The 17,549-nt window shown below is 43.7% G+C and overlaps 1 protein-coding gene across 4 annotated transcripts in view; it reads left to right on the forward strand.

Moving 5' to 3' along the window:
• Window positions 1-17,549, forward strand: part of golga4 (golgin A4) — a 47,928-nt gene that overhangs the window by 15,667 nt on the left and 14,712 nt on the right. For 2 of the 4 annotated variants that reach the window (XM_079512781.1, XM_079512780.1), the window contains exons 7-20: window positions 347-445; window positions 1,259-1,385; window positions 3,082-3,272; window positions 5,491-5,574; window positions 6,201-6,348; window positions 6,450-6,604; window positions 7,361-7,504; window positions 8,178-8,276; window positions 9,024-9,179; window positions 9,828-13,408; window positions 13,559-13,680; window positions 14,245-14,375; window positions 15,952-16,038; window positions 17,365-17,385. In XM_079512781.1, coding sequence (XP_079368907.1) covers window positions 347-445; window positions 1,259-1,385; window positions 3,082-3,272; window positions 5,491-5,574; window positions 6,201-6,348; window positions 6,450-6,604; window positions 7,361-7,504; window positions 8,178-8,276; window positions 9,024-9,179; window positions 9,828-13,408; window positions 13,559-13,680; window positions 14,245-14,375; window positions 15,952-16,038; window positions 17,365-17,385 — 5,145 coding nt within the window. The remainder of the gene's footprint in view (window positions 1-346; window positions 446-1,258; window positions 1,386-3,081; window positions 3,273-5,490; window positions 5,575-6,200; window positions 6,349-6,449; window positions 6,605-7,360; window positions 7,505-8,177; window positions 8,277-9,023; window positions 9,180-9,827; window positions 13,409-13,558; window positions 13,681-14,244; window positions 14,376-15,951; window positions 16,039-17,364; window positions 17,386-17,549) is intronic. The other 2 variants (XM_079512782.1, XM_079512783.1) reach the window with 2 other exon arrangements.

Raw genomic sequence — 17,549 nt, forward strand, 5'->3', positions numbered from 1 at the left:
GTAGGTAACAGTTTGATAATTTGTTGTTTCACTGGGTCAATATGTCCACCTTGTGTTTCTCCTTCTGGCCATTGAAGCAGGCACGGGCTAATTTTAGTCAGAACGAGTGCAGCCACTTTGCCATTTTGGTTTAAAAGCTTTCTGGAAGCTAGAATCACTGCAGAGAAGCACTCCTAAACTTGGGACTTTGAGATTATATTACAGCCCAAAGAGTGTCAACACAGAGCTGAAAAACCCCTTTATCTGAAACGATTAACATTGCTTTAATTCCAGGTTCAGGTTACATTTTAACATTAAAATGTCAGTGTCAAAGGTTTGACATTTGAATGGTTTTGATGGTCTGCAGGAGCTGCAAATGGATCAACAGGCCAAGAAACATTTACAAGAAGAGTTTGATGCCACCCTGGAGGAGAAGGATCAGATGATCACAGTCCTCCACACTCAGGTAGGCAGGGAGGGGTGTGTGCGTTTCTGGAAAGTGAGTAAACAAATTAGATTGATTAAACTGTCTGGAATTGTGTCATGCATTCACCTGACTTGATGGTAGAAGAGACTAATAGATAATGTAGAAGGGAGTTCCAGCCGCGCCTCTAGCCTATAGCAGGCTAATCTGGTGCATCTCAGGAGCCTCTAGCCTATAGCAGGCTAATCTGGTGCATCTCAGGAGCAGGACATATATATGCGAACAAGAAGGCACTGGAGCAGCTCAGACGATTTAGGCCCTTATTTTATTTGTAACAGGCTGCAAGTAAAAAGCGACAACGTTTCGATGTGTCAATGACGAAGATGTAATGTAAATTTAAACAAATAAAATAAGGGCCTAAATCATCTGAGCTGCTCCAGTGCCTTCTTGTTCGCAGACTAATAGATAATTTGTACTTTGTCATTGTCATAATATGTCATAATATGACGATGACAAATTAGTTGCATTTTTCACTTGCGTGATCATATTATGATCACGCAAGTGAAAAATGCAACTCATGGGTTATCAAGTAGAAACTAGTATAAATTAGACTTAACATTATGTTTGTTTGTTTTTTGTGGCTTTCGCCTTTATTTTATATATTTTATGGAGGGAAAGTAGGCTGACAGGAAATGGGGAGAGAGATGGGGGGGAAGACATGCAGTAAAGGCCGTCGGGATCGGGAGTCGAACCCGCGGCACACTGCCAGACTGGATTACCAGCCAAGGTGCCTGGACCACTGAGCCATGGCCCAGGCAATTAGACTTAACATTGACTGTGTTTATCTTCTGCCAGGTTGCTTTGTTAAAGAAGCGAGTCAAGGGGGTCGTCCCACTCGAGGGGGAGGCGCCTCCGTCTGAAGATGGCGTGGATTCAGCGTCGGTCCCTCCGAGTCCCTCGAAGGAGGCTGCATTTTCTGAGGGTATGCATGCATTCATGTTTATTATGACACTATGCAATGTGCTAGTATGCTGTATATTGTCACTGTCGGGCGGAAACTGTCCAAAACAAATTTTCCTTCTCATGAAATGGAAAAACGAACCTGTGTTCCAATGGATCCAGTGTAGTTATTACAACATCAGCTATGAGCTTGTAGATCTGCTATTTTTCAACAGCTAAAGCATAACATAATGCTAACACCAAAAGGGGTTCCCTTTCAGAATGGGTTAAGTGGTTATTTAATGAAAAAACAACAGTATGTAAAAAGCCCCTGGATTGTGTGTAAGATCTTTTAGTTTTGGTCAGTGGTGGAAAGTAACTAAGTACTTTTACTTAAGTACTGTACTTAAGTACAGTTTTGAGGTATTCTTTTTACTCTACTTGAGTACTTTCAATTTCCAGTACTAGCAAATATTCTACTTTTACTCCACTACAATTATTTGACAACTTTAGTTACTAGTTCACTTTGCAGGTTTTGATTATTGTTACAAGACAATAAGACATACATTAACCACTTCAGAACTATATACATGATTTTGGTCATTCTACAAGCTCACAATGCGTCGCATTGTGAGCTTGTAGATCTGCTATATTCAAAATATTTTTATACATTTGAAAACTTATTCGAGGGATGACTTCCGCACACCCGGTTCAGTTTTATAGCAGGTGCGTATAGGTCCTGGCAGTACAGCAAACGTTATGAGGAAGGAGGAGAGACCCGCACACTGCCACTTGCTGGTTCAAGAACTTTATTTTAAAGAGTCATATAGCAACGTTTCGGCCTTTCGGCCTTCTTCAGGCATGTCTGAAGAAGGCCGAAAGGCCGAAACGTTGCTATATGACTCTTTAAAATAAAGTTCTTGAACCAGCAAGTGGCAGTGTGCGGGTCTCTCCTCCTTCCTCAATACATTTGAAAACTTGAAATTATTTACTTTCCGTACATTTTTACACCAATGTCTTTTACGTTTTGCACTTTTAAGTAATTGTTTTATTTCATTTCGGACTTTTACTTTGTATTTCTACATTGCAGTATTAATGCTTTTACTTAAGTCAGTGGTCAACCAGTGGTCTGGGGGGTCCTTGAGGGGATTCCAGGTGGTCCCCAGCTAAATCATGGAGAGTTGGTAACCAAATGGACCCTTATAGATCTTTAACTCTTGAGTGTAAAATTATGGTTTAATTTTACTCTCCCAACAGTTAAATTATTCTTAAACAGACAAGAGTCTACACAATTAGAAAATGTAGAAGAATTATTTTGATCAATGTTTGCCTGTTATCTCTCTTAACCCATTCTGGGCGGGAACCCCTTTTGGTGTTAGCATTATGTTATGCTTTAGCTATTGAAAAATATCAGATCTACAAGCTAATAGCGAGCTTGTAGGTCTGCTATTTTTGAAAAATCGAAGAACGACATAGAAACATGTAGAAGACATTTTTAGAATCTGATCTCAGGTCAGAATGGGCTAAATACAGCATGGAATTGTGGATCTGAGAGACTAAACCTCATCAAATGGTGGTCCGTGGCTAAAATGCAGAATAAATAGTGGGTCCTGGTATCAAAAAATGGTTGAAAACCACAGATTTTAACTAAGTGAAGAATGTGAATCCTTTTTTTTTCTCCCCCCCAACCAAAGTGTGTTTCTCGGTAACCCATAAATGTAATTTCGTCCGCTGAGCAGAAGAGGGCAGCGGCGACCCGGCCAAGCTGGTGGAGACTCTGCAGAAGCGAGTGAAGAGGCAGGAGAACCTCCTGCAGAAGTGCAAGGAGCTCCTGCGCACGCACAAGGAGCGCAGCGGCCAGCTGGCCAGCGAGAACGACACCCTGCAGGAGCAGCTGCAGGAGAGACTGCAGGAGCTGGAGAAGACCAAGGTATATCCCATTAGACCCGAGAGAGACCGATTAAACCTCCTCGCCTCGCCGCCCGATGCTTATCACAACCACCGCCACCGCATGGCACAACAGCAGCGCTGGCTGTTAAAATTGTTTACACAGGACTCCACGAACGCTTTCGACCATATGGGAGTCATCAGTCATCAAACTATCATCTCGATCTCTATATATAATGTGTCATTATACTCATTACCGTCATCACCCATGAGATATTTTCAGAAGTACTGTACAACTTGAACCCAGCAAAAAAAAAATATCAAAGGAATTCTCGGGAGACAGCCAGTTAACTAGAAATTGATGTGGCGGTGAGCTATAATTATGAAGAGGTTTGATTAAAATGGGGCTGGGCCGCGATGCTGCGAATCAATGAGCAGTGTGTTTAGGCTAGGGTGATGTTGGGTTCTAAATCATCTGGTCGAGCCTTCATGGTCCATTGATAATGTGACTCCATTATCTCAGTGACACAGACGGTGGAATGCTGTGGTTCTCTGTCCGAGCCCCCAGATGCTCTGGCCGAGCTGCGCTCAGAAAGGGGTCAATGATGTCAACTTGACACGACTGCGACCATTATTTAGCTTTGATTTCAAAACATTGTGCTTTGGTGGTACAGAGATTAAAATAGGGTGCATTTTGCATCCCAAAATGCAGTTTATAGTTAAGGGACGCAATAAAACAACGACCTCTGCATCCACGGGATGCACTACTGTACTGTTTTTTTATTCTAGTTTATTTCCGCTAGCTTTAGTTATAATGTGGTTATACGCATGTAGAAAACAGAAGCAGAAGGGTATTATAACCATATAAAATGAAATGGGAGTTAAATGCTGCAATTTGTAAAAATGGCAAAATATGACTCCTAACGTCGTTGAAGTGGGACTCATAAAATGTCCCTGGGACTCGTTCTAAAAGACCATCCCTGCATCCCGGGACTCATGACATTGGAAACCTGTTTACATCACTGGTGGTATGATGGCGCAGATGGTTTCGACCATCTTTACTGTGACTTTTTTTTTTCCTTTGCAGCAACGCCGCTAACTGATTATATGCAGTCGGTAAAAACCTGCGGTGTTGATGGACAGCAGATTTGCGTCTGTGCTCCACAATTGTCATGCGTCTTGTGTGTTGCGCCTAGGCACTGTTTGGGAACCGAGCCTTTTCCTGTTTAAGGAAGAGCAGAGGTTAACAGGCGCCTAGCCCTTCTAAGCAGCGTAGAGGCATCCTGGTGCTCTGTTCATCCCCTGCCTCAAACAAATACCCCATAAAACAGACCAGCTGTCTACAATTCCAGACTTTCACCTCAGGGATTTTGGAATGTATTAAGTGCGGTCTGGTTCATAGAAGGACCCCATGTTTTTCGGGGGTCTTGATTTGTGTGTTAGTGTTTTTTGTTTAGCAGCGTTGTTGTCAAATCAATCATGCGAATGCCTGTGTGGAGCAATAGGAAGTTTACAGATTATAAATCTTTCCGTTTTTTTCCTCTTTTTGTTTTTGCCATTTTACTGTCTTTTTGTACTTTAACGCATTTTGGGTGGGAACCCCTTTTGGTGTTAGCATTATGTTATGCTTTAGCTATTGAAAAATAGCAGATCTACAAGCTCATAGCGCGCCACCGAGTGGCGCGCTACGAGCTTGTAGGTCTGCTATTCTTGAAAAATCGAAGAACGACTGACATAGAAACATAGCTTTTTCAGAAAACTGTCAGGATGTAGAAGACATTTTTAGAATCTGATCTCGGGTCAAAATGGGTTAAATCAGTGGTTTCAGTTTTCATTATGGACACTCGTTGCTCAAACGACCGGGAAGAGATGTCAGCCTGATGTTTGGGAAGAGATGTCAGCCTGATGTTTGGTTTCTTGATAACCACTGGGTTTAAGGGCAGTGTCACGGAGACACGGCCACTACAGGCCACCGCTGCTAACCTGGGCTGTAATTTGGGTTACCATGTTGGTTTAGCTGGGGCTGCGTAGACGTTCTGCATGGCCTCTTTGTGGGCTAAGCCTTGTGGGTGGTACAGCATATGCAGACACTTTCTAGCTGCTCGTTAAAAGCTATGGGACAACATGGCCCACGGGACGGATGCCACTGATTTATAGAACGCACAACAATGGATCAATTCTTGCAATTGAAGGCCCCTTTGTAGACAAGAGTGCTGCGTGATTACTGATTAACTGAACTTTTATGTTTCTATTTTTCATAGGACTTGCACACGACAGAGAAGACTAAGCTGATCACTCAGTTACGCGATGCCAAGAACCTCATTGAACAGCTGGAACAAGACAAGGTGAGTGAGGCGGGGGGTGTCTTTTTGGGGGAGCTCCCTCCGGGTCACATCCTGATTGAGCGTCCTACAGAACATCTTGTCTCTGAACTATAGACATGTTTTTGCTCCACTACTGTGTAAGGAGGTCGCAAAGCTTGCAGTCCCAGGTTGTTGCTCTTAAACTCTGACCCGCAGCTCTGCGGGATCCAGGCAGACGCTCATGAGATCATTTTGAGGAATGTGGAGAGCTCCAAGAACTGTCTGATGCAATTACAGGCATAGAGCTTGACTTAGCAGTGTGAAGTACACAGACATCGCGCATCATGAGCTCCTTTTCTCTGTTTCTGTATTTGTTCGCCCCCTTGTAGGTTACAAAATCACACCCGTGTGAACTGAGTGGTATAAGGTCTTATAGACTGATCAGCTGTGGTCTGACGTAATGAAATCACACCCGTGTGAACTGGGTGACCATAGCAACCATGTTAATTTTTTGGTACGAACAGACACGTAAACTGCAACCATGCTCATTTTTTGGTACGAACAGACAGACAGACAGACAGACACGTAAACTAACAAAGCCAGTTGTAGGAGTGGTTTACACCACTCAAAAATACATGTGTTTCTGCCACGGTTTGTCGTTCTTTTAGGGCATGGTCATTGCAGAGACAAAGAGGCAGATGCATGAGACTCTGGAAATGAAAGAGGAGGAGGTCGCTCAGCTCCGCTCCCGAATCCAGCAGGCGACGGCCCAGAGGGAAGAGCTGCAAGAGCAGAAAGAAAAGTCTGAGAAATCAGGTAAGCGGCACCATCCATCCGCTGCCTCCGTTAAATAAATGTCGAAATGGCATTCGCGGGAGGGTAACTCTGACGCCATGATGTTTCTCATCCTACTGTAGCCTTTGAGGAGCTTGAGCGGGCCCTGGGGGTGGCCCACAGGGCAGAGGAGGCCCGCAAGCAGCTGCAGGTTCAGCTGGACGAGCAGGTGAAACAGGTGAAGAGGGAGCAGCAGGAAGTCCTGCGAGTCAAACAAGAGGTTGCTACGCTCATGAAGGTCAGGAAGCTGAATTTTACATCAGTGGTTCTCAAACTTTTTCATGTCAAGGACCCCCAAATTATGACTGAGAAAGGAGAGAGGCCGCACAGCTCGTAGTCACGATGCCATCAAAATCTTTATTTTTCCAACGTTTCGGCAACAAGTTGCCTTCTTCAGGGAATGATTCCCTTTCATTCCCTGAAGAAGGCAAGTTGTTGCCGAAACGTTGGAAAAATAAAGATTTTGATGGCATCGTGACTACGAGCTGTGCGGCCTCTCTCCTTTCTCAGTCATAGTTCTATCTCCTGCGGTCAGCACCTCCCCACTACTGGTGTGCGCTCCTACCTTCCTGTTTGTTCAAGGACCCCCAAATTGACACTATTAGCCCGGAATCAGAATTATTAGACTACACACTCTCCATCCCCACGTCCTGAACTTTGGTCTGAAACAGAAGTCTTTCCATGTTCATGTTATTTTACTACTTTTTACTTTACTACAATAGTAAAGTATGATTGTCACGTATTGCTAGGACATATCCTTCCCCACTGAGCAGTGAAATTCATTATACTGTACACAAAAAGGTTACACTGAATGAAAACATTACCCTTGGAGTTTGATAATTATTGATATTTGTATTAAAAATATTTATAATGCCAGTTACCAACATCAGTTGGATATCAGGGAACGTTCATGTTTATGATGGTACTAGTGATCATAGAAAGCTTCCGTGAGAGAAATTCAGCACCATGCACTCTGGTTATACACCCATAACAGGACACTGCCAGTACAACACTTTCCATCGACAGCCTTAGACGGAGCAACACCGGCCGATGCACAGCCACACCAGAACATGCTCTCGACCCCCCGGGCTCCAAAACACGCACATTGGACAGAACTTTTCTCCACACTGCTGTCCAGGTGTGGAACAGCCTACTAGAGCATGTAGTGGACTCCATCACAGACAATGGTCTTCAGGCCTTTAAACGCAGAGTTCATAGACATCTCCTGACCTCCCCTCACACTGATTGTTGAGCTGCAGTCACAGTGAACCATTGATTGATTGATTGATTGATTGATTGGCCACTGGCTATTGTTCACAATTGCATCGAAAAATAAATAAAATAATAACCACTTAACCCATTAAGACCTGAGATTCTAAAACATTACACACATTTTCTGATTTTTTTTTCAATAGCTGCTGTTCCCAAAACCTTTGAACATTTTGCAAAATGTGGTTATATAGACATGCCCAAAATATGGACACAAAGTGGTGTCGTAATCTGTTGGTAACCGCCTAGTCTCGTGTTGCCAGCCTCTCGCAATTTCCAAATGCAATGGAAAAGCTATCATGAGTAAAATATAAAGTGGAGCCTCCTTCCCACTTCTGTTTTGTCTTTATAGTCGCGCAAATGTATCCAATCAGAAAAGTCATATCTGATTGACAGTCCATACATCCAATCAGAACAGTCCTGTCTGATTGACAGCCCATACATCCAATCAGAAAAGTCCTATCTGATTGACAGTCCATACTAATATAAATAGAAAACATTTTATTTCTATGGTTCTAATGTACTTCACATTCTGTATGTAGAAATCATCAGAGGAGACGGAGGCACGAATGGAAAGATTACACAATGAAACTCTGGCTGAGAAGGAAGAGGAGATGAATGCCAGAATCAAACAAGCCATGGTGGGTGTTGAGGGTTGTTGTTGAATTGCATTTACTTACTGACACTGTAATGTAATGGGCTAAACTGCACTCAAACCAACTTCTGAGTTCTGAATCGTCAAACGCTTCGAAGTAAATAAAAATAGAATTTGAGTGCACTTATAGGGCTCCATTTTCGTCACCGCTAATTTGAAAAACATTTTTGAATAGTTCAACTAGCCAATCTACATTGACACGTTGTGAGCTTGTAGACTGGCCATTTTAACTATTCAAAAATGTTTTGCAAAATAGTAAAAAGAGGCAAAGAAGTTTAGGGATAAGGGGTTTAGCTAGCCTGGCTAATAAGCCAGACTCAAATCACACTGTCGTGTGGTATTTGAGTCTGGAGATGCTGTGTATGGATCTTGTTTCCCGGGGGGCGGGTTCAAACATTTTCTCTTTGACGCAATTGGTCAGAGCTACTGTCAGTCAAAGGTCTCAAGCATTGAACATCACTGTACCAAAGCCCGCCCATATTGCATACCGTGTCCCGATTGGCCACACCACACTCTGGTGTAGAAAATGGGCGTACAATTAAGCCTCTCCAGACCGTAATCCGCCGGCAGGCAATTCTTTTTTTGCCAACGGCTGATTCGGTCTGGCTTATTAGCCAGGCTAGGGTTTAGCGGTAACAGAAATGGAGCCCATAGTGTATAATACAGTATATTTCCTCAAATGACAACTTGGGATGGCCTTTGACGAGCTGCTGTTTGATTACATTTCGTTTAGGAGCAATGCAAAGAGCAGTTTTCTCAGACGGAGAAGGAGCGAGAACAACAGGCTGCTCTGGCTCTAGAGGCCGCCGAACTGCAGAAGGCCGCTCTGGAGGCAGAGGCCGAGGACAAGATGAAGGCCATGCGCTTAGAGCTGGAACTCACAAGAACTGTGAGTCTTGGAATTTTACAATATAGGGCATGGCAGTGGGTGTGGTTTTCGGGTTCCACTGAAAGATTGGGCATTCATTTTTCCCATAGAGATTAACCCATTTTGGGTGTTTTAAATATTATGTTATAATTTAGCTATTGAAAAATAGCAGATCTACAAGCTACGAGGTCTGCTATTTTTGAAAAATCGTGAAAATATTTATTTCAGAAAACTGGAGGATTTAGAAGAATTATTTTAAATGTTGAGGTCAGGCCTAAATGGGTTAATACAAATATTGATTGATTTTGATATTGGTGATTCATGACCATAAAACCTTTTGATTCTGTGAAAAGAAATATTGAATATTTAATTTTATGATATACTACATTTAAATACCCTTTGTTTAGCGGTTTTATTTCTAACTTTTTCTCAGAATCAAAGGTTTTATGGTCATGATTCACCAGGATGCTGGATGGCTTTATACTAGGCTTAAAACAATTTATTTTTGTAAATCTCTGGGGAAAAATTAATGGCTGATTTTTCAGTGGAACCAGAAAACCACGCCCACTGTTATGCCCTATTATTTTATAACAAACTTCTCTTTTTCGTGCTTTGTAACTAGAAGGATTTTTTACTTGTTATTGCAATAACCCCAATGTCTGATTGCAGAGAATACTAGAGCTTGAGAGCTCTCTGCAAACGGGCTCCCAAGACGGAACCGCTCTGTCCCAGGAATTCTCCTGTCAGTTGGAGGAGCTGAAGTCCAAGCACAAGGAGCAGGCATCTGCATTCGAGGAAGCTCGCCAGCACCAGCTGGATGCCTTAACCCAGCAGCACCTTACTGCTCTGGATGACCTCAGAGACACACACAGAGCAGAGGTGGAGGCCATCCTGAAAGAGAAAGAGCTAGGGTTCCAGGCCCATGTTGAAGACATGAACCAGAAAACCTTGGAGAAACTGGACGTAAAGCAGACCGAGTTGGAGGCACTTTCTGCGGAACTGGCCGAGGTGTTGAGCAGTAAGCAGCTTCTGGAGGAGAAGCACAAGATGGAGGTCGAGAATATCCATCAGAAGCATGAGCATTCCTTGGGAGGACTGGAGAAAGCTGTGAAGGAGGAACTCAACACTGAAATCAACGCATTCAAGATTGTTCTCCAGGAGAAGGAAAAGCAGCTTGCTGAGCACAAACTCAAGGAAAATGCTATTCATGAGAAATCAAAGGCTGTTCTGCAAGACCTATCAGTCAAGGTTAAGGAGGTTGAGGAGCTGCGTGAGAGTTTATCTCAAGCCCAGTCTGAGAAGAAGACCTTTGAGAACGCGAATGCTCAGTTGCGTGATGTCACAGAGGATCTGGCCAAGTGCAGGAATGACTTGAAAGATATGGAGCAGCAGCTGGAGGTTACAAAGACGGAATACAAGCATAAAGAGGAGTCTCTTCTACAAAGGTTGAAGGATCTTCAAGAAATAGAGCAGCAGCTGCATCAGACGCAGAAGGAACTTGCTGAGAAAGAAAGATCACACACTGGAGAACTGAACAGTAAGCAAGAAGAAGAGAAGCAGCTACGGAAATGGGTCGACGATCAAAAAGCTGCCCAGGAGAGCACCATAAAGGACATGGAGGCGAAGTTGAAAGCACAGGAGGCAAAGATGGACAAGTGGAAGCAGAAGGCCAAAGAAATGCAGGAGAAGTTCAAGAGGAAGCTTCAGGAGAGCGAAGAGTCTGCGAGGATGGAGCTTGCAAAGAAGGAGACGGAGCTGCAGAAAAAAGAGCAACAGGTTCAAGAGAAGATTGTAGCGATGGCTCAGACGAGCTCTGAGGGCCTCAGCAGTGCCATGTCAGAGCTGCAGGACAACCATAAGGAGGAACTGGAGAAACTGCGGCATATCCAGAAGCAGGAGCTTGAGAAGCTGGAGCAACGTTGGCAGAAGAAGTTGGGACAACAGGAGGAGGACATGGTGGAGAAACACGCACACACTCTGCAGGAGAAAGCCCAGGAACTGGACGAAGTCTCTCAGCAGCTTAGCAGGAGCAGAGAGGAGAAGGAGAAGGTATCACGTAAGATAAACGACTTGAAGGAGGAGCTGGCGATTCGACAGACTACTGTACAGAAACTACAAGCGGAACTAAAGGAAACTGCATTTAAGCTTGAAAGTTTGTCTCAGTGTGACGTGTTACTGAAGGAGCAAATGGAGTCAGTTGAGAGGAACCTGAACCAGGCTCTGAATGAGAGAAACACTCTCCAAGACGAGCTGAGCAGGACAGAAGAAGAGAACAGAGAGCGACTTAAGGCTTGGTCAGTTAAGTGTGAGGAAACTGAGAAGCAGGTTAAGGCTTTAGAGGCTTCCAGATGTAAGGAGGTTGAGGACCTGCAGCGGAAACTTGAGGAGAGTGCTCGGGAGCAATTTGTTGTAATCAGTAACCAAATGGAGCATCACAGTAGGGAGTTTCAGGCTAAGGCAAATGAACTCAGTGAGAAAGTTGAGGGTAGGGTGCGGAATCTGAGAGACAGAGTGTTATGTGACCAGAAAAAGGTGGGACATCTTAAAAACATTATCATCACTAAAGTAGACCGAATTTGCACTTTGGAGGAGAATCTCTGTCAGCAGACAGAAGAAAATAAGAATCTATGCAGTTCACTAGAGCAGATAACTGCTCAACTTAATGCTCACAAAGAGCATGTTGACGCCTTAATGACAGAAAGGGACAGTCTGATGAAGGAGGCTGAGAATCACTCTCAGTCCATCTCTGAGAAAATCCTTAGCATTGAGCAGCTTAATGAAGAAAACAGAAGTATCTCAGAGAGCGTGAAAAGCCACACGTTGCATATCAGTGACTTGGAAAGTATCATTAGCGATTTGAAAAACCAGCTAGTAAATAATCTAAGAGAGAAGGATGAAGCCATAACTCTGTTGAACCGGCAGTATCAGGAAGAGAAACAGCAGATGATCACTCAAATGGAAGAGACCGTTGGGAGGATCGAACAAGAGAAACGGTCTACCATTCTCGACAATCAGTCCATCAGCAAGTCTGAGATGGACCAAGCCTTGAGCGAAAAGGAGCAGAAGGTGAGCGCACTTACCGTAGAGGTTGAAAGCTGCAACGGTAGAGTGTGTGAGCTTCAGGGGCTGTTGGCCCTGAAGACAAATGAGTGTGAACAGCTCGCCACTGACCTGAAGCAGCAGCACAGTATCAGGGAGAGTGAAAAGAGGGAGTTCACGGAACAGCTGCAACAGACCCAGGACCAGTCTTCCCAGAATGGCCCTCTGGCGCAGGAGATTGAGGAAAAACTGCAGGCCCTGCTGAAAGAAAACCACGCCTGTAAACTAGATCTTGAAAGTCAGAAAGAAGAATTTGAAAAGATTAGAAATGAGATTCTTGAGAGCAAGGAGGAGAGTCTGAAGGCAACCGAAGAGAGACTGGCTACGGAGAGCGTCCAGAAAGTATCAGAACTCAAGAAGAAAGCGGAGCAGAAGATCAGTCACATTAAAAAGCAACTGACTTCCCAGGTTGAAGAAAAAGATCAGACCATCAAAGCACTTCAGGCCAGTTTGGAGGAAACGAGGAAGAATGAAGTCTCAAACGAACAACACATACAAATGTTAAAGGAGAAAGGATTAACCCTTGAAGCATCAATTGCCAAGCTTAAAGAAGAGCAGGAGAAACAACTTGAACTGATTACGAGTGATGAACGAGTCAAGACGGAGAAGTCTTTAGAGGAGTTGAAAAACATCTATGAAGATAAGCTGTCGTCATTACAAAGAGATGCAGCAAGCCAGGAGGTAGAACCGGATGAAACGCACTCTATGTTGGAAGAACTTAAGACAACGCTTAGACAGGCCGAAGAGCAGAATGAGAAGCTTCTTGCTGAAATGAGTCGCCTTAAAGAAGAACTGCTTGAGAAGAGTGCGCTGCTCGATCAACATCGGGCAGCTATAGCTTGCTTGGACAAGAATGGGCAGAATTCGGTAGAAGTGGAAGATGGGCTGGTATTGGAGCGTTGTAGTGCAGAGCAGACCAAGAGCTCCCTGGGAAAGGACACGGAGAACCTTTCTATGATGCAAGAAGAGGTGGACGGCGACTCTCCCGAGTCCTTAAGAAGGAAACTTGCCGACGTCAAGAACGAGAAGCAGAAGTTACAGAAGGACTTCACCCGGTTGCAGAAAGATATCCGATCTTTGAGAAAGGAGCACGAGCAGGACCTGGAGTACATCAAGAAAGAATTAACTGAGGAGTGTGACAACAAGCTCAAGTAAGTTTTCAATTAAATAAAAATAATACATACATACAATACAATACAAAAGTGAAACTTATCAGATATGAAATTACAATTACATGTATAATTAATTGAATCTAATGACATTATTGTATTTATATCCCCTTTTACCATGTCCCCTCACAGGCTTGAGATAGAAGATATGGAAATGAAGCAGAACTCTGCGATAAAGCAACTACTGAGGGAATTTAACACACAAATGGCTTTGAAAGAGAGGGAGCTGGAAACATCAGTGAAAGACACTATTGGTGAGTTGGAGAAAACTACGGTCTGATTTATAAATCATTGTTGCACATCAAAAATAGCAGATACCGGTATACAAGCTCACGGTACGCAGTTTGAAGATCATCTGTTTTCGATGCCCAACACAATGCACATTCAGCTAATATACATTTGCAGTAATGGAGTACGCAAAGTGAAACTGACAACTCATTGTTACGTTGTATTTGTTCCCTGTTGTGATGAAAACAAATCAAGCTGTGTGGCATCTGGCATGTCGGCTACACGGCTGCATTGGGAATAAAATGCCAGGGAAATCAAAGTGAAAATGACTGAGCTGTTATGTTTAACAATAGCGTGCAACAAATACATGGAAACGGATTGAAAGGAAATATAATTGGCTTTTTTTCTATATAATCCCACTAGGGTGGAACAAAGTCAAAGGATCATTGAATTAGGAAACAGTGTCCCCCCCCCCCCCCCCCCCTCCTCTGTGGTCAATTCATACTGCGCTCCAAGTGGTTTGGAATATGAATTTGGAGGCTGTATGTATGTGCTAACTCTGGCTTGTGTCCACTTCCTCCTCGACACAGGGAAGGCCCAGTGTGTGGAGACGGAGCTCTTGAATAACCATCGCGAAGAAGCCTGTCAGCTTCAGAAAGTCATAGCCCAGAAGGAGGACGACCTGCACAGAACAGTTAAGAAATATGAAGAAGTGTTGCAGGTACTTCATGAAGACTTGCTCGTTTGGAGGGTGTGGCCGTTCGCACCCAGTGCCCGTTTGTAACAGACCGATTATTGCTGGCCATTGGATGTGCTGCTGAAACCACTCATCATCATATCTACTTAACACTCGACACTCCACTCCCATTTGTCTTTAACAATACACCCGTCAAATGTGAGCATGATCGGTCGAACGGCCTACAGAGATTCTGTGAATTTATACCGTAGCTCTGGTTCAGTGCAGTGACCATTCGGTCATGGCTGTTCTGAGAGCCATGCCCGTTGAGAGTGTGTCGCTGTTTGGAACGATGTTATATTTATTTCACCTAAAGTGAAATATTTCAATCCTCTTTTATTTCTTGATGATTATGGCAAACGGCTCAAGAACATTTTAAATCCAGTATCTCAAAAATATTATGGCCAATCCAAAAAAGTATTTACAATACAAAAATGTCCTCAAGTATGCTTATTTATGCACTGGATACTTTGTCGGGGCTCCTTTTACACACTGCAGCAGTTCAGTGTGGCATGGTGGTGATCAGCCTGTGGCACTGCTGAGGTATTATAGAAAATGTTTTTTTTTTTTTTTGAAAATAATTTGGGGACCCCGCAAAATAATTTGGCGACCCCCCGAGGGGTCGCGACTCACGGGTTGAGAACCCCTGGTCTAGGGTACAGCTCAGGTGAGTTGGCTGGTCAATCAAGCAAGCACAGTAACATCAAGTTTTGACATTGGGTAGGTGCCAAGTCCTGCTAGAAAAGCAAATCAGCATATCCATAAAGCTTGTCAGCAAACGGAAGCACAAAGTGCTCTAAATTATCCTGGTAGATAGCTGTGTTGCTGGTAAGTAGCCTTGCCGAGCCATGAGGCCCATAGGGCAGGAGCCTATCTCCTGTTTCTGTAGCCATGAGGCCCATAGGGCAGGAGCCTATCTCCTGTTTCTGTAGCCATGAGGCCCATAGGGTAGGAGCCTATCCTGTTTCTGTAGCGTGAGGCAGCTTGATGTACAAGTACACCCCCTGGACATGACGCTAGTATGTCGCAGGGACTTACCCCCAATCCAACCCTTGATGCTGAGTGTCAAACAGGGAGGCACTGGATCCCATTTTTAGAGTCTTTGGTATGACCCGGCCAGGGATTGAACCCCAACCTCCCAGTCTCAGGGCGGACACTCTAACCACAAGGCCACTGAGCTGGTGATACTGTGTTGCTGGACGCATGCAGATTACAGAATATATATAAAAGCTCTCCTCCCCCTCCAGGAAGAGAGATTCATGTCACTCCTCAAAGAGACGTTATCAGTACACAGCCTCCACCTACCTTCAGTTACAGTTTACCACACATTGTATATGAACTCTTACTCTATGACTCTATTTCAAACCTGACCACAGCAATAATTGAACACTCATCCCAATAAAATTAAGCCAGACTTCCTTCCTTCACTGTCTCCAAACATAAATTAAAGTTGGGACATCTGAAACATGGCAACAGGCTGCTTGACTAGCATAGCTAAGCTGTGATGCTGAGATGAGACACACGGTAGGAAATGATTCACTCTTTGTTCTTCTATTTTCAGAGTCGAGAGACGGAAATGGGAGATCGAGTATGGCAGGTTCAGAAAGAACTGGAGGATTTGCAAGCAAGGGCCCATGGTGATTCTGAGGTAGTCTTCTTTTTCATCAATGCCATATTTACTCTATTCTGGGTCTCAATAATGACTGACATATTTGTACTTTGACTCCTATCAAATATAAATACTGTAGCTGTTAACTGTGGTAAACGTTGCTTATATAGCCATCAGGGTGATATATGTTTTGTTGAAGCCAAGGCCTATTTGCCTCAAAAATTGTCACATGTAGATGGAATTTCAGTTGTGTGAACTTCCTGAACTCTCCTCACAGAAGGTTAGTTTTTGAACAGCGGAAGTCTGATCGAAGCATTACGGAGGCTGGAAAGCCAACCAAATGCAGAGGTGTTGTTTCACCATACCCCGAGGTCCTTCTAAGAGCCTTCATTACGTGGGAGTTCAAATCAAGTTGAACCGATTTAAAGGTTGATATCCACTGTCCCTTTTGTCCTAATTCATAATTGAAGGATTCCGTCTAAGAGCTGCAAGACAGCTTGCTGACATGCTTTGCTCTGATCAGGCGTTTGCTCCAGTAAAATGTGGCAGGTCTCCAAAGCACGCCGGATACTACGAAGCTTATTTGAATCAGGCTGGAATGTTCTCCCTACAAAACCGGGAGTTTTTGAGGCAGCAGTCAGCCTCGACCCCTGTTACCAATTACGATCGTAAGAGGTGATCCTGACTGCTGGATTTATACTAAAGGGAAAAGCGCTCATACTGCCTGCCACAGAGAAAGATAGGAGAAAACACACTGGGGAAACATTTGAGCCATGTGTTGTGTGGTGCAGTGAGACCTTGTGCCGAGTCTTCCACCTTCAAGCACATGAGCGTAGATGCTCACAAAATGCAAAGAAAGAAACGCACAGATCTTTTGTGCCTTTTCCTTCACTGCATTTTTCTTGGGTGATGTAATAACTTTATGGGGGGATTGTATGGGTTTATGCTCAGGGAGGCCGTTCCTTGCTCAGGGCCTCACGGGCCATACTTCATTGTAGACAGTGGGTTATTCTGTCTCTCTGTTGTTCAGTATCCCCTGGAGGAAAGGTAGAAGACCAATGCTGTCCAGAATTCTCTGCATACACATAAAACAAAAAGCCAGACATTTGCTACTGTACCATTCTATGAATGAGTAATTGGATTCCACATGAAATGTCATCCTATTGCAAATGTCATTACACTACAAAGTTTGCAAACATTTTAAACTGCAGATATTTAACAACTCCTAAATTGACTTTAGCCATGCTTAGCTAGTGCCAGTCTATTAACTATTGAACAATACGGTAAATCATTATATAAGTGCAGGACATCACAGATTGCTACTTAAATATACTTTCTTTCTTTTCTTTCTTTCTTTTTTTCCAGTTGGGCTTAGAAGAACTGCAGGTGAGATTGTTGTTTATACTTGTATTGTGTTTACCCTTTCGTGTTGACAATAATTTACAGTAACTCACAGGGAATGTAAACACAAGTTTGTTATACCCCATGTTATTGTTCTCCTGCTCCCTGTGCGTGCCCATTAAATAAATAGATCAGTGGTCCTTGAGGGG

This window comes from Electrona antarctica (genome assembly GCF_951216825.1).
Source record: "Electrona antarctica genome assembly, chromosome: 10".
Classification (NCBI taxonomy): Eukaryota; Metazoa; Chordata; class Actinopteri; order Myctophiformes; family Myctophidae; genus Electrona; species Electrona antarctica.